General features: G+C 53.1%; 4 protein-coding genes across 4 annotated transcripts; all 4 read right to left on the bottom strand.

The window, feature by feature from the left end:
* Positions 1–2,505: 2,505 nt before the first annotated feature.
* Positions 2,506–3,087, bottom strand: NCLIV_060160 (Tgd057, related; the record flags this gene model as incomplete). The annotated part of the gene is made up of 1 exon (XM_003885570.1): positions 2,506–3,087. One exon carries the CDS (start codon positions 3,085–3,087, stop codon positions 2,506–2,508), a length of 582 nt encoding a protein of 193 aa, XP_003885619.1.
* A 1,637-nt stretch (positions 3,088–4,724) lies between these two features.
* Positions 4,725–14,115, bottom strand: NCLIV_060150 (putative helicase; the record flags this gene model as incomplete). Its single annotated transcript, XM_003885569.1, has 13 exons — positions 4,725–5,815; positions 6,031–6,393; positions 7,271–7,450; positions 7,818–7,962; positions 8,366–8,386; positions 8,653–9,687; positions 9,936–10,130; positions 10,595–10,696; positions 11,585–11,887; positions 12,360–12,560; positions 12,812–13,089; positions 13,462–13,595; positions 14,054–14,115. 13 exons carry the CDS (start codon positions 14,113–14,115, stop codon positions 4,725–4,727), a joined length of 4,110 nt encoding a protein of 1,369 aa, XP_003885618.1.
* Positions 14,116–18,179: 4,064 nt separating this feature from the next.
* On the bottom strand, positions 18,180–19,787 carry NCLIV_060140 (putative inner membrane complex protein IMC3; the record flags this gene model as incomplete). The annotated part of the gene is made up of 1 exon (XM_003885568.1): positions 18,180–19,787. The coding sequence occupies one exon, from the start codon at positions 19,785–19,787 to the stop codon at positions 18,180–18,182; it is 1,608 nt and encodes a 535-aa protein (XP_003885617.1).
* Positions 19,788–21,899: 2,112 nt separating this feature from the next.
* Positions 21,900–25,876, bottom strand: NCLIV_060130 (putative 50S ribosomal protein L24; the record flags this gene model as incomplete). The annotated part of the gene is made up of 6 exons (XM_003885567.1): positions 21,900–21,962; positions 22,526–22,737; positions 23,156–23,202; positions 23,752–23,843; positions 24,406–24,501; positions 25,025–25,876. 6 exons carry the CDS (start codon positions 25,874–25,876, stop codon positions 21,900–21,902), a joined length of 1,362 nt encoding a protein of 453 aa, XP_003885616.1.
* Positions 25,877–27,567: the final 1,691 nt, after the last annotated feature.

Below are 27,567 nucleotides of genomic sequence, written 5' to 3'. Positions count from 1 at the left end.
GTACTCAAGGGCTACTTTTGGAAAGAAGGTGGCTTTCTCAATCTGTGCACCTTCTCCTTTCGCACTGTGGTGAACCGGGAAAGAGAATCGTACGAAATGAGGATGCATTGAGTACGCGTGTAAGGGCACAACGCGACAGTGTGTGCCGAGCGCGTCGTCAATCCCTCATCAGTGTTAAGAATAATGTGACCCCGCAAGAGTTTCTCGATGCCGGCCCTATCTCATCCACAGGCAAACCAGGTATGCTGATCCCGTTGGTTCGGAAGCAGACAACGGAAAAGGCCCCTAATGTACCGTACCTTGGTATGTTCCGTCAACAACGGTTTGGGCGAGAGTGGCATCATTCTAGATGGTAATGCATGGAGGGAGGCTACGTGCGACAACGCCGCAAGTCTGACGATATGGGAAACACGCCTCGACATGCTAGACAACGCCAGGCATCTGCTGCTGGGAAGAACATAGTTCTTCGCCGCTGTACATAAACTTGAGACGTTGCGTGCAAAAACAAAGCAGGAACGTCCTGCGGACAAATTCTTGGACTTTGTGACCGGTTTTACTTTGTGACTGGTTGTACTTTTGTGCCGTTTTGCGTATGGCGCCGGTCCACAGTCATGTGTGTCACGCGCATTCGGCAGTTGGTCCGTTAGGAACGTGTGAAGTTTGTGGGCCGTACGAAACGTCTTGTTGCTATTGAGTTTCACAACGTAAAACGACAAACCGCGTTGCCGTAAAGTCCAAACACGAAAAAAAGATTCCTCACATTTAAAACCCCACGTTGGTCTCCATCCTGCGCTCCTTGCCGAAGTTTCCACCGGCTTGTCGAATCAGCCGCCCCAGCTTAACGAAACTGACCGCAAATAGCGCCGACAGACCGAGGTTGTGGGGGGCCCAAGCACCGGTGTGCAACATCACAAACAACTAACGTGCTGGTACACATGTTTCGCTCCATGGCAGCCGTCTTTGCTTCGACAGTTCATCCGAAGCGTGTTTACCTATTAGATAGGCTCCACAGTTGCCGAGACTGTGCCCTGCGCTTGTTCATCTCTACGACAACGCTTCTTCGAGGTACGGAGCTCGATCGTTGCCCTCTGATTACTAATGAGCTTCAATACAAGAAATCGAGTGGATGGTTGTCATCTTCTCTTTGTGGTCGCATCGTCGTCTCTCCAGCTTAGCCAATAGAAGCATTTTGCCTCTCCCCACTATCTGGGATGCCAGGGTTACACGCGAGCAGTTGTTCATTTTGAATGCCCAGGAGTCGGACGGTGTCCGTTACATTCGTGGTTTACTGCGCTGCAAATGCCATTCATTTCATGAGTGTCATTACTGTTCTATGACGCACAGCAAAGGACTGTGTGGAAGTCGGTGAAGAATCATCAACCTCCGCCTACAAAACCACGTTTACCACCCAGATACGCCATGCTGGTTTGCGATTCGGCCCCCCTATGCGTTCACGCGCAAAGATTGTAAAAAAAGTCGACCTCCATGAGTGTCTGCGTAGATCCCGCTCCTTGAAAAAATGGCTGCAGTCTAAGAAAACATTGGCTCCCTTGAAAGCCATTTCACTGAACTTCCGAACGTCTGAAACTGTTTGGAATACAACCGTCAAATACCACCAGGAATGACGGCCTGGTACTCACACAGCTCACGCTCAGAGTTTGGCATTTGCTTATGCGGATCGAAGAGAAAAGTCACACTTGTAATCCCCCTCCACGTCTGACGCTGCGTGCACACGTTTTCTGTCAGCCTCTACAAGTATCCTTTTCACACATTCCATGCGACTACCTCGAGCGAATGCGTCGCTTACTGCCAGTTGCTGACAAGTAGATACCCTCGCTCATCTGCTACATATCACAGCACTGTTTTCTATGTTCTTCAAACAATGGCGTTCAGCACCATTCAATTACATTGGGCGTTTGACCTGGAACACGCTACATAGTACCGCCTCTTTTCTAGCGGACGTCCCGCACAGGGTCTACGAAAACCGTGGAAGAGCGTTTCATTACACACCGCAGTATATGCAGCCCCACTGGGTCAAGGCAGTCGCATAATCCATTTGTCTTCACCTGGCAAGACGGAGACGGCAAATGAGAAATGTGTTTTATATTCAATACTGTAGAGCTGTTACACGAGTAAATCGCTTGTTCGGCATTCCCGAATGACCGCCAACACCCTGACACCCCAAGACAGGAAGCCATCTTCTGCGTCCACGCATGGCTTATGTTTTATAGCATGTACAGGAAGGTGTAAACGGTAACGACAAACATAAGCACGTCGACGATTGCACTGCCATGTTGAAGCCGAATACCGCAATGGCATGTGCACACGACAACCCTGTCCGGGCAAAACACAATGATACGAAGACTTCGACACGTGAAAGACATCTTTTTTTTCAAGGAAGCTCAACAAATACCCTGTGCGCACGATGCTGCATTCGCGAGCACGGTCATGGGTCATCTGTCATCCACCGTTACCCAAATACCCGAGGCGAGCACAAGACCACTGTTAATCGAAGGTGTTTAACTCCAGCAAAATGTTGTCGTACTTCCCCGTTTCCTGTTCGAGCACTTCCTCTGCGTGTCGTACTTCCCCGTCCACTTTCCTGCAGACGCTGTTAACGTCCCTCCAATGCTGCCCCTCAGCGCTGACACGATGTCCCCGTATGGCAGCAAGTACGTCTTTCTGCCTCCGCACCAACAACCGGAGTTGGTCCTGCGTCTGATAAATATCGTCTATTATACTCCACAAGTCATTCCACGCTTGCCACATCGGTGGAAACTGTAAAGCCTCAGGCTGGAGCTTGCGTACCCTCTCGAATACGGCATGTCTCATCCTAAAGGAGAGTCCCAGACGCCGAATAGCGAGTACCTTTTCGTACATGCTATCCGACGTATTTTTTATTTGCGTCACAATCTCATGCCAGGGCGCATCTGTCGCAGGCCACGGGTCATCCCAGTACGAAGCAGACCCGCATTCGCAGTGTACCACAACGGCAAGCACGCATACGATTATCACTGTGCGTGTCTTCATTTTCAAGAAAGAAACACCACGGTCGTGGCACCTTGAATATGGCTGAAGATAGCTCATTCGGCATCAGAGGGGAGGTAATTCACGTCATATAACAGTTTTCAAACAGCACAGGCACCGTTTATTCATTTAGTTTTTCCCCACTCGCGACCCCTCTCGGTGTTTTTGCGACGTGATTGCAGTTGTTCTGTCGTGTACGTGGTGTTCCTATCGTTCAGCCAGCCGCGTTCTGATTGAGCACAACCGACACCCTCGGTTCACGTTACCGAGGGTGTCGCAATTCCGGTAGCTCAACGTGTCTCGGTCCACAACGTTGCAGGTCGACAGAGGGCGTTAGCTGTGAACCCTCGAAAAGCAAACGGCCCGCCTTCGATTTTCTTTAACTCCTCTCCTTGAGAATGGAGAATTCACTCAAAAGCCCCAAACCCGCGAAGATCAGGGGTTCATTACAGTGAACGAAGCGCTCTGGTGTTGTCGGTTTGGGGAGACACGGTGAATCGCCAATCGAAAGGCGTACGGCGCATCAGCACTGCGCCGGTGTGCCGGTCAGCGCATTCCCCAGAAAAGGATGCATTGCCAGAGAAGACTGAAACAAGTCTCATAGAGTGCTTGCAGGCACAGAACTCGGGGTGATCGAAGCTCTGCCGAAACAGGACACACCGTTGCGATTTTTCGTCGCATCTACAGTAAGACTGCTGTCGATAGGCATGCATTCCCTCGCGTCCCTCTTCACGTTGTACTCAAATACCCACTTCGCGGTAAACAGCTGAATGGAAAGACGATGTAGTTAACTACACATTGGAATGAATATACGCGGGGCGAACTGCTAGCCGTCGCTGTGGCGCATTGACGCGCTAGTAGCCGCCTTCACACGCATACCGCGGGAACACTTTTGTTCTTTTTCCTGTGCATGAAATGCTTGAAACTGCGTGGGTCAGTGCGAAGTTTACAATGGAAGTTGTCACCGGCAGTGAGCACTCGCTAGAGCAGTACACTCCGTTCGGGATTGGCTCGCCATTTGGTATAATCGGGGTGTCACTCTCAGATCTCAGTAAAGTTTCGCGAAGCTCGGACAGGTTAAAACCGGAACCGTTCCAGGGGGAAAACCAACTTCTTTTTGGTCTTGCGCCGGTGTAAGGAGGCTTGCCGGCTGCTCCTTCTCACTTCGCGGACAAGGCCGCCGCTGAACAAAAGCACTATCTCTGCTGCCTTGCTCCGCTGAGCCCTGCCGCATTGCCGAACGCAAAGGGAGGGCATCTGTATGCCAAGTAAACCCCCACACTGTGTTTTGAGTGGCAGTCAGAAGCGTTTATGTGATTTGCCTGTATTGCCAACATCGTTATAAGTGTTCGAATACTGCCCGCGACACGTGCATGTGAAATCCGTTCTCCTGGCCTCCAGAACACACACAATCTGACGAAAAGAAGCAGTCAAGAGACATGTCGGCAAGAGTTCCTGCTGATTATGAGACATGACTGTTGTCAAGAGAGTCTGTCCTTGTGGAAAACGTACTAGACATCTGTCTGAGTGGACGAAGGCAGGTGCCAATGTCGAACGCATCGGGGAATGCAGAATTTCTCGCTCACGCGAAAGCAGTTGAGACTCAAGCCAAAGGCCCCCCCCCTACTTGCGGATCCTCTCATCATGTGTACAGAAGAGCACCAGAACTTCGTTATCATCTGTCTAACTGTACACCGTCACGCGGAGTCACGAGTACCGCCCTTCCCTGCTTCTTTCCCCTCCATACGTTTGAAGAATGCTGCAAGTCGCGTGGTCAGCGCGCCTCTCTTGTCTGGCAGTTCTCGTCTCTCCCAGTCTGTCGCCTTTTCCACTCCGAAACAACCTTCTCGGCAGGTTTCCTCTTCTGTCCAGTCCCGGGCAGAAGGCGGTAATTGCTCTGTGTGTCTCCGAGAGGCATAAAGTGCATCTTTAATCCATGGAGAGAGGAGCGTCTCGATATGATTCTCGGTGTACCGATAGTCAACGAGTAAAACCGCAGCGTAGTCTTGGCTGTGCCGGATTGCTCTCCCTATTGTTTGGTTGACTGTCTGCATGCACTGGAGTAAACCGTAACCGGTACGACAAGTGGGATCTTGTTCAGCGAGAAAATGTGTCTTTCTCTCTGGATTCTTCACGGACCTTGTCTCACCCTCCACGCTCTGCACCTTCGTCGCTTCATAGGGCGGCGCCAACCCGACTGTTGCGCTACATTTTTCTTCCCGCCCTCGCACAGGGCTGTCCGCTGGGCTTTTGGGGTGTACGGACACCCCATTGTGAGCACTGGTCTGCGATGCCCGGAAGACAGCACTCCCGCTGCCTGCATCTTCTGTGCCTTCCACTTCCGCTACTCCTCTCGTGTTTTTCAGCGTGTCGCCGGCAAAATATTCTCCGCCTCTTTTCGTCCGTTCGAGGACAGACGAAAAGAAGGCAGCCCGCAGCTGAAACTCGGGGTCCTTAACGCTGGGAAATGGCAACCCAACGAGGACTAGGAGTCTGGCTAGGCTATCGTGGAAATTCACGCCTTCGCTGAAGGCGCCGTTCATTACGCAAAACAAAGCTGCCTTCTGAGTTGCACATTCCTGCGTGTTTCCGTATGACTCGTTTACACTTGTGTCGGTTGTGTGGGCGTTTCTTGGCAAGCCTGTGGGCCTGTCGCTAGTTTTTCCCCCCGTGCCGTCTACAGTCGAAGAGGGAGATGGCCGCTCTAAACTGTCTGTTTTTGGGTCCGGCCGCATCAAAACCCTTTTGTACGCTTCAAAGAGCGCGCCACTGCGACCGTAAGTCACGCCTGCACCGCCACAGAGAGACAACAGAGAACACGAAGAGTGCCGGAGAAATGGAGACACCTGCGAGGTTCTCCATCGGACTGACCGTCTGCCTGATCTCTCTCGATACTCCACTGCTGTTTCGAAAACATCATAAAATATCAACATTGACAACACCCGAACCGGACAGCATTGCTCGACGTCCAAATGCGCTCCCCTTCGGCGTTCTCCCGTTTACCTCCTTTCCAAGTGGCAAGCTGGCCATCGTCTCCTCCGCTGTCTCCCCAGAGTCCTGAGTTTCTGTCCGACTTCGCCTTTTCTCTCTCGCGTTCTCTCTTCTTCGCCTCCGTCCACTGCTCGCCGTTAAGCCGCCCCGTCCCCGCTGTTCGGCCGTCTCGGTCTCCAGCGCTGGGCACGGCGGCAGGTGTCTCCTTTTCGGAGGGAAAGAGAAAAGGGCGAGCCGTGGACGGCCCCAGAGAAGCAGCGGCCTTGCCAGGCGACAAAGAGGTGCTGCGCTTCATAGCAACCAGGCCGGCGTCTTGATGCTCGATGAAGATGTGAGGGCACGCGCGCTGGAACATCGCACGAATCGCTGGAGAGGCTGACACATCGCAGAGACGAAAGTCGAGCAGGCAGCACGCAGAGAAGCCAGAGTGACCAGGAGAGAAAAGCAACTGAGAGAGACAGAGGCGGGAAAAAGGGAAGAAGCAGAAAACAAGAGAGAAGGAAGGGGAGCAAAGAGAGGGTGGTGGTCAGGCAGGACGAACAAAAGGAACGCAAAGGGAACTCGAATAGACGAAAGAAGTGCCCACGAAGTAGAGAAAGGCAGGGGAGGGGGGCGAAACGAAAAGGACAGGGAGCAGCAAGGCAAGAACAGCAGGTTTGTGTCCCGGCAAAAGGCACAGAGAGGAAACAAGAGTCGAGAAGCGATTGAAAACGCTGAGGGTATATGCGCCAAAAACAAGCGCAGCAAGAGGAAGGCAAAAGCAGGAACGTTGCAGCCGCGTCTCGGCATCGCTGTCGCCGCGCCAGACGTCCCTGAGTGCCTCAGATAACGATCTCCCCCTCGCCGACCCTTGTGGACAGCTGCAGCTACAAACTGAGGATGTCCGCCTGATCCATGATTCAGTCTCCCTGTACGTAACTGCACATATCTTTACATGCAGAGATATACCCATGCATGCATATGCATAGAGATGCAATATCGGGTCCCTGCGTCCGTTCAAGCCTTTGTAACTCGAGACACGCGTGCGTGTGTACAGTGCATAAGACGAGATCCTCGAATTCGCGTCTTGCTGTTCTCTCTATTTCGACACTGTGTGTGCTGGTACGGCGTGTCGAGATGCTCCACTTGCACGGATTGCTCGCGCCCTTCAAGCGCCTTCATCCACCCCCCCTGCAGCCTCACGTAGGGGCTCTTGCGGCATGGCGTTTGGTTCCGGCGCATCGTTTCAGGGAAACCACTCTCTTGTTCTCACCGTGGTTGTGGAAGAAGAAAGAGAAAGCGCGCAGCTGAGAGAAGGAGGAGAAGAAGACGACGAGGCCGTGACCAGGAGGCATGGCCTCGGCCCCCGCGATGAGGACCTGTAGCAGTGCCTCCTGCTGCTCCCTCTGTCTCCATCTCTCTGAAAATCGCGAATCGAAGGTGCACTGTTGGTCTGGAGACGCAACACAGGAGGCGGCAGCCGCGTGAGAGAGGGGGCTAGACAAAAAGGCGGAGGAGCGGCAAAACGCGAAAGGGCGAGACGAGAAGCAGCGGTGGGCGCTCTCGCAAGAACCGAGATGGCAGTCAAGACGCACAACATCGCGCTTAGAAAAAGAAAGAAGGGAGAAAGACAAAGGCGGGCGTGAACAGGGCGAAAGTCGTAAAGAAAACTGAGGAGCGAGGAAAGGAGAAGCCCGTACTGAAGACAGAGAAGAAAGGCAGAAAGAGGAGAAACGCGACAAGAAAACAAAAGAGACCGAGAGAGAAGGGCGTGGGCGCAAAGAAAAGGAGGTTCGAGGAGAGAATGACGTTAAGCGTACACCGTGCGAGAGGGAGAAGCAAGAGGTTTTCCTTCGCGATGACGTGAGAGCCCGCGAACGCTGGGAATATCGAAGAAGGAGGCAGGGCGGCGTGGAGAGGCGCAAACCGCAAGCGCGGCTCCATCGTACCGCCCATCAAAATGCACTGCCGACAGATGGACACTGCATCCACACACACCGCAGAAAGAAGTCGAGGCGAGAATGGAGAAGTCGAGCAGAGAGAAGGAAAACAAGAAAAGGAAGAGCGAGAAGACAAGCAGCTACCGAGAACGCGGACTCAGCGATCCACGCCTCGACATCCTTGCCAGCATGCACTGGCAGAAAAAGCGGAACGGAACTAGAGGGACACAAGCAAAGAGAGCGAAAGAGGCAGAGACAGGAACAAACACACAGAGAGATAATTCGAGAGACGGGCCAAGTAAACTAAAGGAAGAAGAGAGGATGCGGCAGAGCAGGACGGAGGGGCCACAGAGACGTCTCGAAGGTTGAGGGGTACGACAGAAAAACGTCCGAGCTGGAAATGCAGAGTCGTAGAATCCGCAGCGTACAAAGGTGTCGAAATTTGCGGCCTGAAACACCCAGAAGAAGCAGAAAAAGACAGTCGACCATGCTCAGAAACATGGCATCGAAAGTGGTGTCTCCACATGTAGCACGGCCGCCAACGGTCGACATCGCTCCGTCACACATTTGTCTCTCTTGGAAAAGAAATGCCACCTACACTGACACAAGAGGCACGCATACGTGCATATCGCCAATACACACTTGCATATATATATATATATATATGCATACACGGAATGCGTTTTCCTGTTGGATGTGTGATGCCTGCACTTACAAAACCCGAGGCCTGTGCGATTTCGTCGAAAGACAGCTCACCCTCGTCGAGGCAGATAATTTGCACGGAGGAGAACGCAAATGCCTTTTGCGTCTCCTCGCTTTCTGCGACTGTCCCTCCCGTCGCTTCTCTCTCGGATGTGCCTGCAGGTCTTCTACCAAGTTGCGATTCGAGAGAAGACGAAAGAGGAGTAGAAAGGGAAGGGAATCGCAGCAGGATTTTGTCTTTTGGTCCGGCGCGAAGAAGCGCCTCGATGAAAGCTCGCAAAGTGTACAGACACGTGGAGTGAAACGGCCTCGCTCTTGCTGTGAATTCTCGTTTGGTTCCTCTCTCTGTTTTTTGACTGAGACTCTCAGGTGTCTGCCCAGCTGACTCGGCTTCCGCACGGAAAAACCGATTGGCGTCTGGGCGCTTTTTCGCCCGCCTTTCAGCTTCTGCGGTTTGTTCTCGCACGTGCGTGCTCAGGCGGCTGTTTTTCCGCATCAAAAACCCGCGGAGTTTCCGGCACATCTGGCTGGCGGGGTGAGAGAGAACGAGAAGCAGTTCGTGGAGGGCAAAGTCGCCCAACTGGAACTGCCGGAGAAATTGACTCGGCGAGAAAACAGCGTGGCGCTCTTCATTCCTTCCAAACGACGCCTCTTTGCTATCCTGTTCCCTCGCTTTCGCTGCGCGTCTCTCGCCGGTTTCCGCGGGAAACTGGGAGACAGCAGCTGTCTCCGTTTCGGCCCGCAATCGTGCGTCCAGTCCGCCCATGCCTTGCGGAGGAGAGAAGGAATCTGAAGATGCGAACGAAGAACACGAGGCAGAAGAAGAGGAGAAAGGTCCAGATGCCTGCGGCGTCTGGACGGTTCTTGCCGCCGTGGAGTTTGAACTCGCAACCGCCTTCTGGGCGACGGTCTGTGGGTACGCAGAGAGGCCTTCGAAAAGCTGCGTGGCAAACCGTAGAACCTGGAGAAGTGCTTCAGTCGAGTTCGGCCGCAACCGATCCTGGTATGTCAAGAGATAGTCGCCGACACCTTCCACGACGTCTTTTAACTACAAAGGCAAACATCCCAGAAAAGAGCGCCGCGCACCAGGAGAGGGTGAAACGGATGTCGGGAGGGAAACACACATGCGATTCCTAGGTTTCGTGCAACAGGCGAGGTTCAATGCACCTTTGTGTCTTTGCTATTTCGTCTCCGGTCGCAGCCTCTCCTTGCCTTCAAGACTCGCTTCGGGGTCGTGGATATGCCTTTTGTCGTCTCGTCTCCTTCCCCGTTCTTTCTCCGCTTCCTGCCGCCCACCGCATTTCCCCGTCTCTCGTTCCTTCTTTTCTTTCTTCCTACGGTTGAGGCCTCGACGGAGGACGAAGCCGCAGCGGCGAGGAAACGCGGCACGTGGTGCGCCTCGTCGATGACAACAACCGCGCCCTCGAGGGAAACGTCCAAAGCGTCTCTCTGGTGATCCGCCAGGAGGGCGCTCGTGGGCATCAGAATAATCTGAAAAGGAAAGGGAAAAACGGACTTAAGAATTCGTCTCGGCACTCTGCACAGAGAGACTGCCGCTGAAGAGAAACGTAGATGAATACACAACGGAGAGATAAAGAGTTGGACTAGAGAGATTATGGATATTACAGAATGTAGATCCGATTCGATTATATATAGGTAAGACTGAGACAGATAGATTGGTTAGATTGGTAGAATAAATGAATTTGGCAGATTACACAGGCAGATGCACATGGATAGAAAGCTGCACATATATATATATATGTATGCCTCGATAGAGGCAAGTAGATAGACCACGCATAGATAGATAGCTCTACAAGCAAAAAGAGCGCTACACACCTACGCAGATGGATATTCAGATAGAGGACACAGGGATGCACGAGGGTGTTTTGTTTGCACTTTGAAAAAGCTCCTGTTTGGAGGCAACTCTGAAGAGACACGACTGAACTTCCACTTACGTCGGCTTCTTTCGCGGCTTCCTTCGCGGCAAAATACGGGCACGCCATGACTGCGGAGGAGCAGCCAACCTTCGTCAAGTCCTCAATGTCCATACACTCAGTCTGCAGAAGCGATCCGAAAAAAAGCCGGCAAGGCTCAAACGATCTGTCATCAGTCTCGCTCCCGACAGCGCAGATTCACCCTCCCCCCGAGCCGAAGACTTCCTCGCGTCCGCGCATCTACAGAAAAGAGATGCATGCAAACAGCTCGGCCAGGCGTTCCTGTCCACAGCAGAGACGGGTCCGCACCTACACTGGATATGGCCGATCCAAGGACAGAAAAGGATGGACCGCCAGAGAGAGACAGCTCGGGACATGCAGGTGACAATTCTCGCAGTACACGAGCAGAGAAGTTCTAGACGGAGCGAAAAGACCGGGAAAGGTGCGGTGGAACTTTTAAGCAGAGTACACGACCGCGCTTCGTAGAGGCCGAGGAAAGAGCAGGAGGAAAGAGCAGGAGGAAAGAGCAAGACGAAAGAGCAAGACGAAAGAGCAGGAGGAAAGAGCAGGAGGAAAGAGGAGGAGGAAAGAGAAAGGGAAAAAACGGGAAAAGCTTCACCAGGGCGAGGTCGACGAGGTGGTTGCGTCGCGTGTAAAAGGGGCACTGTCCTTTGTCAAGCAGCAACGCGCATGCATCCGCGATGTCTCCGGTTTGGTTGACACCGAGACCGTTGTCCACTTTCTTCTCCGTCGCCGCGTCGTGTCCTCGAGCCGCCTACACTCGCAAAGAAACCGAGGCCAAACGGCGACGAAGAAAAGCGATACACCGAGAAAGGAGACACAGGGATGGAAGAAGAGAGCGCACGCATGGGATGAGAGAGAGACGCTTTGCAACTTGTCTCTCAGACCCGCAGAGCTCCAGGGCGAAACTGATTCGACAAGACAGAGAAGAGCGCGAGAGAGCGCGAGAGAGCGCGAGAGAGAGGCTCGACGACGCAAGGCCAAGATTACCGGATTGATGCAGAGACGGTCTCGGCCGCCGACGACGGCGACTTTTAGCCGAGCCAGGAAGGGTTGCAAAGGCTGCGGCGCCTTCGCGTCGTCTCCGTCGCCTTCCACAGCGCGTGCGTCTGCCTGAGCGTGTGCGAGGCATCGCGCTTTCGGGCCGTCTGTTGAGCCAGAAAAAGAAGAAGACAAAGAAGAAGAGAAGGGAGAGGACGGAGAGGAGGAAGCAGCGAGAGCCGCGAGTTGGATTCTTCGAAGCTCCTCGACGTACTGGCGCAGCTGCGAGTGTGTGCGGCTACTGATTATCACCTGGTGAGGAAACCAACCGCGGCGCAGAAAACGAAAAGGGATGTTTAGCCCGGAAGTTTGCGTCTAGAATATATAACCGAGTATCAACTTAGATGCACCGAGTGGGAAGAAGAGACGAGCCGCCGAGCGGGGCGAGTCGGAGGCAAAAAAAGGCCCAGTCTGCGAGGCAGAACGAAGGCGCGAAGCTCAAACGACGGGCGCTGCCGAAGCGAAAATCGCGGAGAAACGCCAGCGGAAAGGCGCAACGCAGAGAAGGGCGGAAGTCGCCCCAAGCAGAGATATCGACAAGCTGGAGGCGAGAGAACGGCGTACAGCGACGGCGTGAGCGAGAAGAGAGGAAAACGGAGAGCGAGAGACTGGGGAGAAAGGTGGGAGGAAAAGAAAACGACGTGAGAGGGGAAGAGAGAAAAAGGGTAAGAGATTCCGTATAGAGAAAGGTGTATGCCGGAGGGCTGACCTCTGCGTGCCTCACTTGAGTTTTTCGTGCTCTTGGAGCACTCATTGATCTGCGAGCGGTCTCTAGCGGCGGAGGTTCGCTTCCAGTTTCTTTCTTCTCGAGCTGGAGAGAAACCGGCAGGTCGACGAGAAACTCCTCAGGATCTTCTGCCTCGACACTCGGGATTTCTCGGCTGTCGCCGTCTTCCCCGCCCCGGCGAGAGGCACGCGGACCAGCCTGAGGAGCCCAGCGGAAAAGCAAGAGACCCAGCTGAATTCCAAGGGTGAAGAGCCGCAAAAATCGAGTGAACACCCAACAGAAACCCCGACATGCGAAGGATAAAACGTCACGCCTCACATAAAACCGGTCTGTCACGCCGAGCACCCGTTCTCTCTCGCGTTCTGTTTCTCCGCTTCGATCTCGCGAAGGACGCGAACCACGCTCCACTCCCCCAGCGTCTCCTCGCCTCGCCGTCGCCCTGTCCTTACCTCTTTCCCTTGATTCCGTTCCCGCTCCTGCTTCCTCCGCCAGAGCGTCGCAAGCGCTCGCGCCGCCTGTCTCCGCCCTGAGGGACCGAGAGACCCCTCAGCTGTCTCCGTCGCGGCCGCGCTGTCTCCGCGGGCCTCCTCGGCGCCCTTCATCTCGCGCCTGAGAGTCTCGGCTCGGCGCATTCGGTCGCGGTGGTGCGCGTCTTCGTCGCGCAGTGCAGCCGCTGCAGTCTCGCGCTGCTGGGCCTCGAACGCAGTCCGAATCCAAGCCAGCGGCGCTGCACACAAGACAGGCGCCGCGGAAGACGCCATCCTCTCAAGCAGTCCCAAAGTCACCCAGCAACGGAGTGCCAGGGCGCGCGCTACGAGATACCCAAAGACACGCAATAACATATACCCTCAGGCAGGCTTCAACGCTCGACCTCGCTACCTATCTACATGCCTACGTATCTCCTTGTCGACGTATCTACGTATCTATGTATATATATAGGAGTATGTATATATATATGAGTATATATATGAGTATATATATACATAGATACAGGTAGATATGGATTTATGGATAGCTGTGTTGCTGTGCAAATGGCAGTATGTGTCCCTTTGGGTTGACCGAGAAGAGGCAAACCTCCAGAGAGAGAAGACGGCCTCACCTTTCTTTCTCGTGGGGCGCGGCGCGGTTTCAGCCCCTCCTGGGTCCGCTTCCGCCTCGCCGTGCCGAGCCGCCTCTCGCCTGTCTTCGGCCCGGAGGCGTTCCGCCATCAACTTTTCTTCGTTCGCCTCCAGCCTGTCAGCACGCGGGCATCAGGCGCGAGTGTACAGAAACACACTTGCAGATATATACATATGTGTACATATATACGTATATACATCTATATATAAATATATAGATGTATTGATATATGTATGTGTGTCCGTGTATGTATGTTTGTTCTCCCGCTCGCTCCCAATGCATCTGTGTAGGTATATATGAGAAAGGGGATTTGCTATGAGAAAGGGGATTTGCGCATGCGTAGGTGTGTGTACTTGTGAGTGTGTAAATGTACCTATATACATGCATGTATATATATATATATATATATATATATGTAAATGTATTTGTATGTTCCTGTTTGTTTGAATGTAGGCATGCATGTTTGTCCCTTTCCCTCTGTAGCGCGCGTGCACAAGTCCTTTCGAGTGCCGCAGAAGGCACGGAAAGAGCAAACGAAGCAAGCATTCAGATTCCTCAAAGAGAAAAAGTACCAAGTCAAAGTGCTGGCGAGGAGCGCGAGAGTCTTCCCCGTCCCCGTGGGCATCTCCAGCATTGTGAATTTTTTTCCTGGGGCTTCAAGAAAGGCAGTTACATGCGCCATGAAGTCGCGCTGGACCTGAATGAGAAAACGGTGCAGGGAAAAGGAAGGAAAACGAGAAATGAAGGAAATGAATCCGGTGGGTAAACCGCCACGTCTCTCCTGGTCTGTGTCTCGCGTGTTTCCGTTCTTCTCTTCTTCCGCGTCGGTTCCTGTGTTTGTGCGGAGAATAGTCTCCCTTGGGTTTTGTCCTTTTCTCTTTTCGCGCTGAGAGAAGGGTGTGGAAGACAAGACGACGAGGGTGACGAGAAAACGAGAAGACAGAAATACAAGGCGATAAGACGCACTGGGTACGGTTCGAAGAACGGGAAACAGGCAGATGTCGTTGCGGATGTCGGGTTTCCCGCCGGCGACGGGCGTTGCCTCGTTCCTGCTGTCTGTGTGCGCCATGAAACACCCGCTTTTTGAGGCGGCACACAGGAATTCGCCATCTTCTTATGTCTCTTGGGCAAATCCAAAGACACACAGAAACTGCAAAGGAGATGGAAACGAAGACCGGGGAGACGAAGAAACGGGGGACGAAGCAAATGGGGCTCTGAAGACGCGAGCTCGCTGCTCGACAGAAAATGGAGGCACGAAGGAGGCTTCTCTTGGGCGAGGTTCTGGAAGTCCCTCGGGTTGGTTCTGCTTCCAAGAGCGTAGGCAAACAGCGGAGCGAAGGCCCAAGAAGAAGAAGGCGCGAGAAGGACGAGACACACGGAAATGGGAAGGGCCAGGGGAGGCAGAGAAGCGAGGAGAAATAATGAGAGAAGTCGAGAGAAGAAGGGAAGACAAAGAAGGGGAACTCGAGGGATTTTGCGAAGGCAATGCGGCGATCAGTTTCGAGGTAACGGCGCACGGTAAGCGACACCGCGGGAGGGGAGCAAGAGTACGGACGAAAGGGAGAGGGGGGAAAAGCGTCTGAGGAGGGGAGAAACGTGAACGCTCAGTCCGTCGTCGTGAAGAAGAGCGAGAGAAAATAAGGAGGAACTCCGAGAGCGCGCGGATGCCAGAACAGGGGAAATTCCTGCGCAAGACACGGAGACAAAACGGCAAGGGCCAATGGGCAGAGACAGCTCGAGCGTGCAGGCATGAACTCCGGGACTGGTTTGGTCCGTTTTTCCCCTTTCGCGTTTAAATCATATCGTTACCACAAGCTTCTGGATTTCCTCTCCTCGTTCTGAGGGAAGACGCCGCGAAGGACACTACTTTCTTCTTAAGATTTCCTGCGAGAGAGACTGAACACTGTGTCGCGTCTCTCTACGGCCTTGCATCCAGCGAGGTCGTTTGGCGCACGACGGGGCGTCAAGGGCGATTCAGTTCGAAGAAAGGTCCATCTGAGCATCAAAGTCGATTCTCCCGTTTTGGACTTTAGACGCTAGCTTCCCGGCTACACATCTTTTTTCTCTGAAACATACTCCGCATTCTCGCCGTTAGTAGGATAAAGTACCGGAAGCCCCCGAAAAAGGAGGTTTGGAGCAATACCGGAGTCTTCACCTTTTTTTCCAGTGGCACTGCAGATGGTTTTTACGAAGTCGAAGGGTTCATGTAAAGAGTTTGGAAGAATGTCCGTTCAGATCTCCCAAAGGGAATAAAGTGGGAGAAAGCTTCGCGACGAAACTGAGCAAGACGGCGACAGCCTTCGTGCTCCTCTTCAATTCGGATCGTGATGGAAAGAGACCGTTTCTGGTTGCTGCGATTCATGCTTTCTTCCGTTCAGGATCTGAAGTCAAAATTCTGCTCAGGCGAGGGGCTCTGCGTGATACTGACTCTTGAGGAACTGTGGAATCCAAAAGGCTCGTAGACGCCCGAACGGTCACGTCGTTCTTTGGCTGGTCCTGGGATGCTAGAGCTCAGAACGCTCTCCCATGTTTTGACGGAGGTTTTCTGGCAAAAGTGTTTGGGTGACGAGGGGCGCTAGACGCCGAAGCTGTCGCAGACGTCGAAGATGATGGGGGGAACCGAGGCGAAAATGAAGCAGACGGCTCCGCGAGACGGGCACCTTTCGAACACACATGTGGGAGTCTGGGACCGCGGACTACACGCGGGTTCCCGGGGTGTGAAGGGAGGCATACAGACTACCGCATACGGCGGATTTAGTGTTCGGGAAGGAGGAACGAGTCAATCTGCGTAGATCCACGGGCGCACGATTCGTACTGCCTTCCGCGGCAGCGTAGAGGATGCTACTCGGACTCTGGCGCCGGAAGTCGATGGCGCGACTGATCATGTGTGTACACGCGTGGAGGGCTGCGTCGGGCACGCAGGTTTCAATTCTGTAGGGTTCCACGGGGGAGGGAGTTTTACGTTAAAGGAGAGAACTTACCGGCGCGAGAGTATCTGGACTTACACGGGAGCCGCGGCAGCCAGAACGAAACCCAGAGAAAAGCCCTTAGACACCCAGCAGTACGGCGTGTTAAAAGGATGCAGTCCAAAACGGGGAGGATGTCGTTGAAGCCTTTACCTATCACTCTTCATTCAATATTTCAAGCGGAGGATTCTTAGCTCGATCTAAAACGGCTCCACAAGAAGCAAGGCGGAACGGCGAACAGGAAGAAACGTGAGTCAAAGTAAAGACACTCGACACGGCCCGATGCTGCCTGTCGCCAGCTTTTCACAGAAAAACAAGGACGAGAAGTGAACGATGGCAGAGAGGAAAGAGCCATAGAAACCCATCCCAGTGGAAGGGGGCTTCGCGCGGCAGGCTCTTTCGCGGACACTGAGGGCAGAGCCCGTTCTAGGGTTTGCCGCCAACTCTCTGTTTCACAGTGCGGGATCGACTAGGAGAAACTCAGGAGGTTTTCCTCCGTTCGTCTACGGTTTCGACGCATCAAAGCTGTTGCCAGTGCTTCCTTTCCCCGTTGTTGATTGAATCCCATCTGAAACGCTCTTCTGTTAGCAGCCGGGAGCGGCGTGTGCATGCAGTCGCAAGTTCTTCCCCAATGGCCGTATTCGGCAACCCCCGCCAATGAACTGGGACTTCCCACTGTGTGTATCAGGCAGCTCCTCTACCTCTGACTGGCGCTGCATGCCTCCGTGGACGAAGCTACCCACGATCGTCCACAGTTTTCCGTTCGGCCGCGTCTGCGAGCTCAAGGCACTGAACTGCCGGGAAACCCTCTAGACGTGGTTCAAGGTATCCGCGGCTCGACCCGTGTACGCACTTTTTTCCTGTGCCTCGTTTCATCTAGAACGCGGCGGGGTGCAGTCGATAAGGCTCCCGGCTTCACTTTGTTTTCTTTACGCTGAGCGTAATCGCTACCATTTTCTGACGGAGGCTGCCTCTAGAAAGCCCGCCCTTGTGGGCCATATAGAGAGACTCCGTACAGTTCTTCGCAGAACGGGAAAAGAACCTGTCCACGAAGTCGTTCGTGCACTTCGCTGCAAGCTGCACGTCGGCCGGACCCGGCTGAAGGCCAACACGCGCTTCAGCGAACGTGTGGGTTTGATGGGTGAAACCTTCACGAAAGCCGTCTCGGGAGAGAGGCCGAGAGCGCGGCTTCCCCGTACTGGCGTGTGCCTGTGCTGCGCCTGGTCTTTACTGCAATCTGAAGCTCCTCGATTAGGGGCGCATGCACTCTTAACGAAAAAGGTCACGGGACAGTCAAGTTGGCTTCTTCACTTGTGACTGAGAACAGAGCGTCTCTCTCGAGAAAACAGATGCAGCAGTGTACATGAGACCCGACACAGTGTGGTAAACGGGCCAACGTCTCGTACAAGGCACACAAGCTCTCTCCCCTTCGTGTCAACTCCGCGTTGTCGGGGGGCCGGGACGTAGGGTGACACGACAGGCCTGGCGCGTAGATAAACCTTCAGGCCAAAGACCAAAACAAGTGGGTCCCACAAAAGCTATGAAAGAGAGTGCGGCGACTTTTAAAAATTTTCCCCTTTTCGGCGCGACTAGGACTAAGCTTCCTCCCGAAAAAGTGCTCAAAGCGCTCTCCGTCTCTGTGTTCCGGGGCAGAGAGCGTGTTCCCACACGGGGGGGAATTCTTCCCTCGCGGAAAACGCGCAGCAAGCGCGCCTCCCTGTAGACTCGGAGTCTACTGCTCGTAAACGATTTCGCGTTCCTGCGCGGGATGCGCCCAAGGCGTGCACGACAAGACGCTGGCGTTCACCTTCTGGTCGTACTCGCTCTCGACTTGTTGCTGCAGGTTCTCAATCAGCTGGTGGCGACTCTGCGAGGCCATCGCCTCGTTGGCGGAGACGAGCGTGCGGACGTCCGGGGAGCCGGACTGGTCCAGCGGGATGCCGGGCTGCGGGGCCAGAGGCGGGAAGAGCATCTGGAAAGTGCCTTGCTTCTTAAAGCCCTGGTAGGCCATGACTCCGCGTCGCGTGAGAATGTCCGGCTCCGCCAGGTAGCCCGCAAACTTCACGTTGCCGACTTCCGGCGGACAGGTGATCATCATCGGAGGCATGTTCAGGCCGTCTGCTGAGCCTCCGGGCAACGGACCGCCGGGCAATCCCGGGAGGCCTGGCATCGCGGCGCCGGGAATCGACTCCGGGGGGACGTTGGGCGGCGGACCCCAGGTGAAGCCGTCGGGGAGCTCGATCGCCGGCGCGGAGCGGTCAGGGTTGACGAGGGTCGTCGCGGGCCTGCCGAGGGCGACGCTGGCGGCGGTGCCGGTCTGGGGACTCGCGGCGGGAGAGCCAGGCGTGGGGTGCTCCTGGGAGACGTTGATGTCGACGCGAGCCTCGTACGGCAAGTTGATTTCGTTCAACTGACCGGCGGGGACCGGACCCATCTGGAACGGCGTGGGCATCGTGGCGCTGACGCGAGACGGCAGACCGCCAACCATCAGCGGCGGGAGCGTCGCGGAATCGGGCGGCTGGTACGGGATTTCGATGATCTTTTCGACGTACCGCGGAACGTAGTACGGGACTTCGACCGTCTTGATTTTCGGGATTTGCTTGACGACGGTCTGCGGAACTTCGACGATCTTCTCCTTGACGACGGGCTTGATGGTCTCGACGATGCGCTCAATGACCTGGACCTTGGGTTTTGGGACGATCTTGGGGGGGTAGAGGCAAGGTACTTCGACGGGAACTTCGACGTACTTCACACCCTGAGGCACTTCAATCACTTTCTCCTCAATCACCGGCTTGTAGACCTCGCGGGGAACTTCCTTAACGACTTCCTTGACCCGCGGCACAAGCTTCTTGATCTTTAGGCTCCTCGCAATTTCCGCGAACTTGTGCTCGTAGTGCACGTGGGGCACCTCGATCGTGCGCTCGCGCACCTCCTTCTTGGACACGTAGATTTCGCGCTCCTCGACGATGGGCTTGGCGACGAACTTCTCGGGAATCTTCTGGCGAACCTCGGCAGGAAGCGGCATCGGCCCGAGAGCAGTCATGACCTGCGGCGGAGGGCGAGCAATCGGCGCGTCGGCGGCTTCCTCCGCGGCTTCGGCCTCGGAGACTTGCGCAGCCTGCGAATCCGCGGGCTGTTCCGGGACGGGAAGGCCGGTCGAAAACGGAGGGTACGGGTAGGGAACTTCTCCATGGAAGGCGCCTTCGACGACGGAAGCCTGCGGGACATCGGCCTCGGGCGTCTCGGCAGTTCCGGGAATGGGCTGAATCACCACCTCAACGCGTTCTTGAGGCTGGCTCAGTTCGCCCTGCAGGGCAGGCGCGGTCCCCGCGTCCGACATGGTGTGAGAGTTCACGCGTTGGACGGAGCAGCGCGTGGCAGAGCCACTCGAGAGTGTCAGCGGAGCGCGCCAGAAACCCCGAAAAAGAACAGAAAGATGGCGCGTCGTGCTTCGCGAACGTGCTCGAGTGCACAGAGCAGAAGGCAGAATTTTTCGAGCGCGCCGCGCGGTCGAGCAAGACAAATAACTAGCGCTGCTTTGTCGACGCCCGTTTCACGAGAAAGCTGCAGCACCCGATGCGTCCCCCGGTAGAAACGAACCGTTTTTAAGCAGGGAAGGAACAGACAAGTCCACGAAAAGGAGAGGAGCAGGAACCGTAGAAAGCAATGACTGGAAAATGCAACGAGAAGAACGGCGTTGAGCAGAGAGACCTAGCTTGCTGGACAGCGTCGTCCACCCCTGGCAGCCCAGGCAACACGCGCGCCGCAGAGTTGACACCCGGTCCGGGTACGGAAAGTATCTCGGGGAAAAAGACCTCAAGCGTTTCACCGCGGAATCTTCTTCCTTTTTCCGGAATGCACAAGAAGTCACAGCGCGAAACACGCTGAGGACAGGCGAACACGGCCGAAATATCGACGGTTGCGGCGGACAGCGGCGGCGGACGGCGCAGCGGTCCCAATCAGCCAACCCGCGCGCGACCACACTTCCTACCGCGTGCGCGCGCCATAGTCCCTCTCTGGTTCTTTCACTCCTTTGGAGGTGCGCCGCTTGCTTCCTGCAACCCGACTAGGGCCTCGGTCTTGTGCCCTCGTCGCGCCTTACCCAAACGCAGAGTCTCTCACCAGCTAGCCGACTCAACAGGAGTGCCTGCTGTCCGCCTCCGGCATTTGTGTCGTCGGCAAAACTCATGCAAATGCTAGATTCAAAACGGCCGAAACGCGTGCTTTCGCTGCACGCACTTCAGACGCTTTTCACCACTGAGGCAGCCCCGCCACGTCGTCGAGGACGACAGAGAACTTGCAGAGTTCTGTTCCTCGCGGCAGTCCGGCTTTGTCGCAAGAATGCGCTGTAGAGCCAGGTCCCACCACAAACACAGGCTTTCGAGAGTGCCTTTGTTTTTTAGATTTTTCCGAGCGATTTCAGCAGGCGGCAGCAGCCAGTTGCGAGCCTCCGCGGCACTCCACGCAGTTTCTAACGCGTGCGGCTCTCAGTTGCCGTGAAAAATGCAGCAGAGACCATCATTGACAGCTCGGTCGCAACCATGATGAGCATCGGGCGCATTGCTTGCTGGAGGCACCTGGTCGCCCTTTGTTCCGGATTTTGGTGGAGTTTTTAGGTAAAGCGGGTAGGTTCCTGTCCTTCCTGTGTATGCGCGACGACAGTTCGATTTTTTCCTCACGTGGCCACGCCCTTCGGACATCCGCGACAAAACGCTGGTGCCCAGAGACCCTCGGGCTTGAAGCGAGAGACTCCGCGCGGGCGGGAAGCCATCAGGCACTTCTGCAGGAGGCTCCCCTAGATATAGTTGCGTGGAAGGCGCTTCCGTGGAGCAAGTGTTACAGTTCGTGTTTGAGAACGAAGGCGTACGGGCACACAAACCAGCCCGTGTGACTATGGAAAGCCTCCACCCTGGTCGACGACCGCAGCAGCGACGAAGTGCCTCGAGAGAAGACGTGTAGGCAAGGCGAAACAGAGGGCGGTGTTCAGTCTGTCTACTGGTGCCGGTTGTAGAACGCCGGCATGCTTGTCTCGGTTTTCTTCTGGCGAGGGTGGCCCTCGAAAAGGTGTGCCCGCCGCTCTCCCCAGCTGTGTCAGCGCCACTGCTGTCAGGATTTTTTTAGGCATTGTCAAGCCAATTGGGCGCAACTGCTCGGAAAAGAACACGCCTCGAAAGAAACGTCGATTTCACTGTCCGTTCTGCATGTAGCCAGCACCACCCGCGCGGTAAATATGGCACTGTGCGTTCCTCCGCAAAGAAAACCGCCTACCAGAGACTGCAGGACCACGGCAGGACCGCGCAGAATCTGTACCCTAGCCTCTGATGCCAAAAGAGCTGCCAGAGTAGTTTGGTCGTAACGGTGTGTAATGGGGCCTCTAGTGTCTTCTAAACAGCAAAGAAACGGTGCCACGCGAAGTCGATGCCTCCAGTGCAACACCGCCGCGGTCTATGCACTACCGAAAGTCGCGGTTGTACTTTGTCATCATCTGCCTGAGTGCCTGCATCGTCGCCACGTCCTGTGGAGCGCACACATCGAAGAGAACAAACAGCGAAAACAGAGGAAAATGTGCACGTGAAAAAGGTTCTACTTCCCAGTGTTTTCTCCCATTTGTCCCGTTGTTCGTGCCCAAGCAAGAGAGGCTGCTCTCCTCAGCGAAAGAAGCATGGTAAGCATGATGGCCTTTGGATGAAGGGAAACAAGACTTTCCCACCAGCCCTCACCGGCAGCGGCATCTCGGGGCCCACAGTTCTCCACGCTGTATGTACACCCGAGCATTTACCGGGTTCTCTTTTTTCTATTCAGAAAAAACATATCCCGTCGGCGAATGCCCCTTTCACTCTCACCCCCCTAGACGGTTCCATCAAACAGTTACCTACTCACAAGAAACATATATATATATATATATATTAATATAAGGAAAGTATGGGCGTATAAACCTCTAGGTGAATTCACGTGAGACCACGTATTATCCCATGCATGTCACACCTATGTGTCTGCGTGCCCTCTTTTCACTTTTATGTATATATATATATATGTATATATCCCCATCCTAGAAACCGTTTTTGAGTGAATTCTTACCCTTTGGTAGTCGTAAGTCCTTTCGACGGCGACATCTGCAGGGGTATCTTTGGGACCTGCGGGCTCTCCTGTGTCATTCTGTTCCTTCTTCAGCTCTGCATCCCGTTCCTCTTTGCTCTTCAAGAATTCGCGAGATTTCCGGTTATCTCCGAACTTGATCATCTCTCCATCGGGCCACGGAATCACCAAGCCGCTCTTCTTCGAGATGCGCACTAAACACAGATACACCCACAGAAGAGCACACTCCAAACGCGCCGAAAATATATACATGCGCGAAGCGAAACCAATTGATTTACATGCACATATATATGAGAAACGGAAACCTTTGCTCTGCTAAGTGTAACCACTACGCACTTAGTCTTGCATTCACATTCATGTATATACCCGACCATCTGGAAAGGCAAGAATGAATTCCGTGCACTGTGCTGCAGGGATATCCACAGAAACACCTTTATACTAGCTACAGTTATGCACGTTTTCATACTTAGATACACATATATGTGACTCACATGGACAGCATTTCACTATAAACTCTTGGGTATGGATTCTTATACATGCATATATGTTTGATATTTTTTGTTCTAATACACGTATTAGTATGGAGACACATGGAAAACTCTGGAGACTTACCAACGTTCCCTTGGTCGTCTACGCGAAGAGCGACGCGCGTGGGCAAACTGCAGACACCGCATAAGAGACCAAACCCGAACAATTCCAATTTTGCTGCTCTGAAAAAACTTTCGAAACGGGTGAGTATCCGTACCGGTCTCCCAGCTGCCAGTTATCGAGCGGTTCGCTTACCACTCTCTCAAAAAAGGATTTTCTTCCCTCTTTTTGTCGACGGCGTGAAGGTGGGTCACCATAAACCCGATGGAAAAGTCGAGTACTTCGCGTCTTCTTGCATAGACGCTTCTCTCGCTGTTTACCTCCATCACACGGGGCAGGAACAGAAAAGCTTGCTCCCCATCCCTCTCTGTTTCGACAAACCTAGATGCAGATATGGATGGGGAAAATGGATATCCGTGAGGAACAAGGCTCGTCGGTCAACACAGAGAAATGCAAAAACGACGGCGGAGCATGATCAGAAAAGGCACTTGTACGCATGTATCTACATCCGAATATTTACATACTTATGTCTCGGTATAACTCTATCCATATATATATATATATATATATATATATAAATCTAGATCGAATGAATTGATTGAGATGTTTGTAGGTCTTACTCGATCGCCTGGTCAATGAGCATGACGTTCGAGACGTGAATCAATCCGGGAATTTTGATGAATGTGCCGTCCTCTTGCTTCACTCTCTTTTGCTGCAAAGAAGAAAGGCGAAGAAGGAATCCGCTGACTATTTAACGTTGTTTCCCTCGAGACGAAAGCTTCCCTGGGAAAGAGCCTCAATCAAGCAAGGCCACTCCTGCGCCCAAATGTGGAAGTGTAAACTCCGCAGCGCTTATCTCGGCACCTCCATGACTGTCTACGCGTGTAATATGTAGACGGCTATAAAAGTACCGCTATACAGATATATACATAAGACACGCACGTCCCGATACATAGGCATATACACATGCATATTTTTAGACATCCATATACAAATATTGCTCATCTACAGGTAGGTGCATGTAGACTGTGCATGTATATCTCCAGAAACAAATATATATATATATATAGATAGATAGATAGATAGATAGATAGATAGATAGATAGATAGATAGATAGATAGATAGATAGATAGATAGATAGATAGATAGATAGAGAAGGAAGAAAAGAGAGGGGGGGGGGAAAGATGGAAATAATAATCCTTGGGGAGACTCGAAGCGATGGTCGGGAAGGGCTGAAGAGAGAAGCCCAGGGCGCGAGGAAGACTGTGCTTACTTCTTTCACTCCTGAAACAGAGACGCCGTTCCTCATTTTGTCGATTTGCAAAACAGTCCCTCGAATCGTTTTGTACTTTCCCGAGATAACAACCACCTGAAGAGACGCCCCAAAAAAGAAAAGAAGAATCAGGACATGAAAGGGCACATGTCTCCGCTCCTCATGGCTATATATATATATATATATATATATGTATATATATATATGTATAGATGTGCAAATATGTACAGATGTATGCATGTACATGAGGAAAACCTGAGACAGGCACCGGTATATCGTCTGTAAGTTTGGAAATTTAAGACGAATCGACTGGGGGATGCAAACACTGGCATTTGCATCGGAGTCCGCTCGAGTTTACCGAGAAGAGAGATACAGCAGGAAAGGGAAGAAGCAGGGAGGAGCGACAGAGGAACCCGACACCTGAGCTCCGAGCCACGACTCCCTCAGTCCCCACCGCGGTCCTCGTCTTTGAAACGAATGATGAAAACGGGGAGGAAACGGGTGAGCAGGCAGGCACAAGGTCACCAAGGGACACCAAAGGATCCGACGGAAGAAAAAGGAAAGATCTTTCTACGGGACACGAGATAGAAATGATCTTTCGAGGGGACAAAATCCGTACCCTGTCTCCAGGTCGAATTTTCCACTGCAGAATCCAGTGACGAGGATGCACGAATTTCATGCATCTCTTCTGGAAGGCCACAGACGCAGCTGCGCTCTCAAGCAGCGCTCGCCGGCTCGCCGTCGGGTCTGCGGTGTATGTACAGCCGAGGGGCGACGGGGCGGCGATACCGGCTGGGGAAGACACTGCTTGAGGGAAGCAGCCAGGCCTGCGTTTTGCAGCGGAGGCGGATTCGTGCCCAGAAACGGGCCACTCAGACAGAGAAGACGGGAAGCCTGCAAAAGACGACGCAGCGGGGATCGAAGACGGAGAGGCGAGTCGAAAAGGGCCGAAAGCTGCGCGAAACGGCGAAGACAGGTAGGGCGAGGCCGAGAGAACGGAAGAAAAGGGAGGACGAGAATCTACAGGTTGGCGGGGCTGGGCAAAGTGTGGAACAGCAGAAGGAGTTGCGCAGGCAGAGGAAGAAGCAGTGCGCGTTCTCCCGTCTATTGGAGATCGGTCAACCTGCGTCGCCGAAGGCGCCACCGTACTGAAGCTCACCGTCCCTCCACACGGTGTACGGACAGCCGAAGCTTCCAGAGTGAAGGGTCCATCAGAACAAGCCTCAGAGAGAGGCGAAGAAGACGACCGCGGAGAGAAACACGAGGGAGAGATTGGGGAGGAAAAGAGAGAGAGAAACAGAGGAGAGAGAGAAGACTCATGGAGAGGCGAAGAAGACGACCGTGGAGAGAAACACGAGGGAGAGATTGTGGAGGAAGAGAGAGAGAGAAATAGAGGACAGAGAGAAGACTCATGGAGAGGTGAAAAGCTCCTGACGCGCAGGGCTCGACGAAAGGAAGGAACGGTCCTCATCTTCTCTCGCCGTGTCTCTCACATCTCCGCTCGTCGGTCTCCCTCGCTCTCACTTCTCTTTCTTTCGCTATTTTTTCCGAGGCAGCGGAAGAAATGGAAAGACACTGAGCGAGGAAAACCGAGAGTTCGAGGATAAAAACGCGTTTTTTCCCTAGGCAAAGTTGTTGGTGTAAACAACTGCATGCGCTCAGCTGTCGCGTGTGCGCGTGGACCTCTTTGCTGAGAGGGGCAAGAAAAGCACCTTTCCTCTCTTTCCAGTGTTTTATAAGAGAGCTCCTTTTCGCCTTTCTCTCAGTCTCCAGTGGCGCCTGGATGTTGTGCGTACTGAATTAGGAATGCGTTTGCAGGTTTTTTCCCCCTTCCAAGAAAGTGCATTTCAACGCGACAACAGAAAACGAGATTTCCCCAATGGTAGGGAAAAAGTGAGAAACCTTAAAAGGCCGTCAGATTCCGAGACTCTTCTCATGAACCTTCCTGATATTTAATTATCCCAAATATTGACAAAACACGAATCTATCATTTGTACATTGGCAGATGTACACAGAATGTATATATATATATATATATATATATATATGAACACGTGCATATATTCCATAGATGCATGGATGTGATTGTCTATACATATATATATATATATATATATATATTTGTATTTATTGTATGTGTATGCTTGTGTCAGTGCACTAGATGCATGCATACGCCTGAACAGAGCTGCATACATTATATATATATATATATACTTACACATGCGAATGCAACCACCTACAAATACATCTCTATGCTTGAGTATTCGCAGGAGATTAAGAAATTGCCTCTCCATGCAAATACGTGTTTGGTACATTTCTATGCACATGCATATAAACACGTATGGGAGAGCCTAAAGACAGAAACCTGCATAAAGGATTATGTGCCACTTTATCTGTGAGAGCGTTGAAGGGAGATGATATTATTACCGTTCAAAAAATGACACGAACTTCTCTCAGGACGGAAGTTTCGCGTCCTGAGAGAAGGTTGGCAGCTTCATCATGTTGTGTACTTGTAAGCGCATATATATGTATATATATATATATCCATATCCGCATGCATGGACATTTATGGTCGACTATGCCTCTCGCTTTACTATACACGTATCTTCAGGCACCAATATGCCTCATACTGGAACTTTCTCTGAAGTATCCACGAACCTTGTCACAAAGCGTCGCCGCGAGAGAAATATCCAAATCGGAAGCGTGTAATGCGCCGTTCCGAAAGCCAAAGTCCAAGAGCGCAAACAAACAGTTTCCCAGCTTGTCAAGAATGCAAATAAAGCGTGGAAGTCGAAAGACACCGTTGTGCACGTTCTTGTAGGTGACAAAATCTGCAAGCACGCCGATGAGCGCGTCTATAAACAGATGTGCATGGTTGCACGCACCTTTACGTATGTTTTCATCTCTATTTTTGAGTACGCTTACACATACATAAATGTACTGTGCAAAAGTGGAGGGGCAAACTCTGTAGGTTTTCTTGGAGACCGGAAGCGGGGAAGAAACGGATCCGAGAAAATAATCGAGACTGTGTTTTCCAGATCCAAGTTGCATTGTGTTAGCAGAGTGGCGATAACCGCTGTGAAATTTGCTTCGGAACTTCGAAAAAAAAAGGCGACGGCGCGAACCCCTCGACAAAAGGCCCGTGTTTTAGGGGAAGTGGAG

Source organism: Neospora caninum, chromosome XI (genome assembly GCF_000208865.1).
Source record: "Neospora caninum Liverpool complete genome, chromosome XI".
NCBI classification, from domain to species: domain Eukaryota; phylum Apicomplexa; class Conoidasida; order Eucoccidiorida; family Sarcocystidae; genus Neospora; species Neospora caninum.
This window is presented reverse-complemented; position numbering and strand designations above follow the sequence as displayed.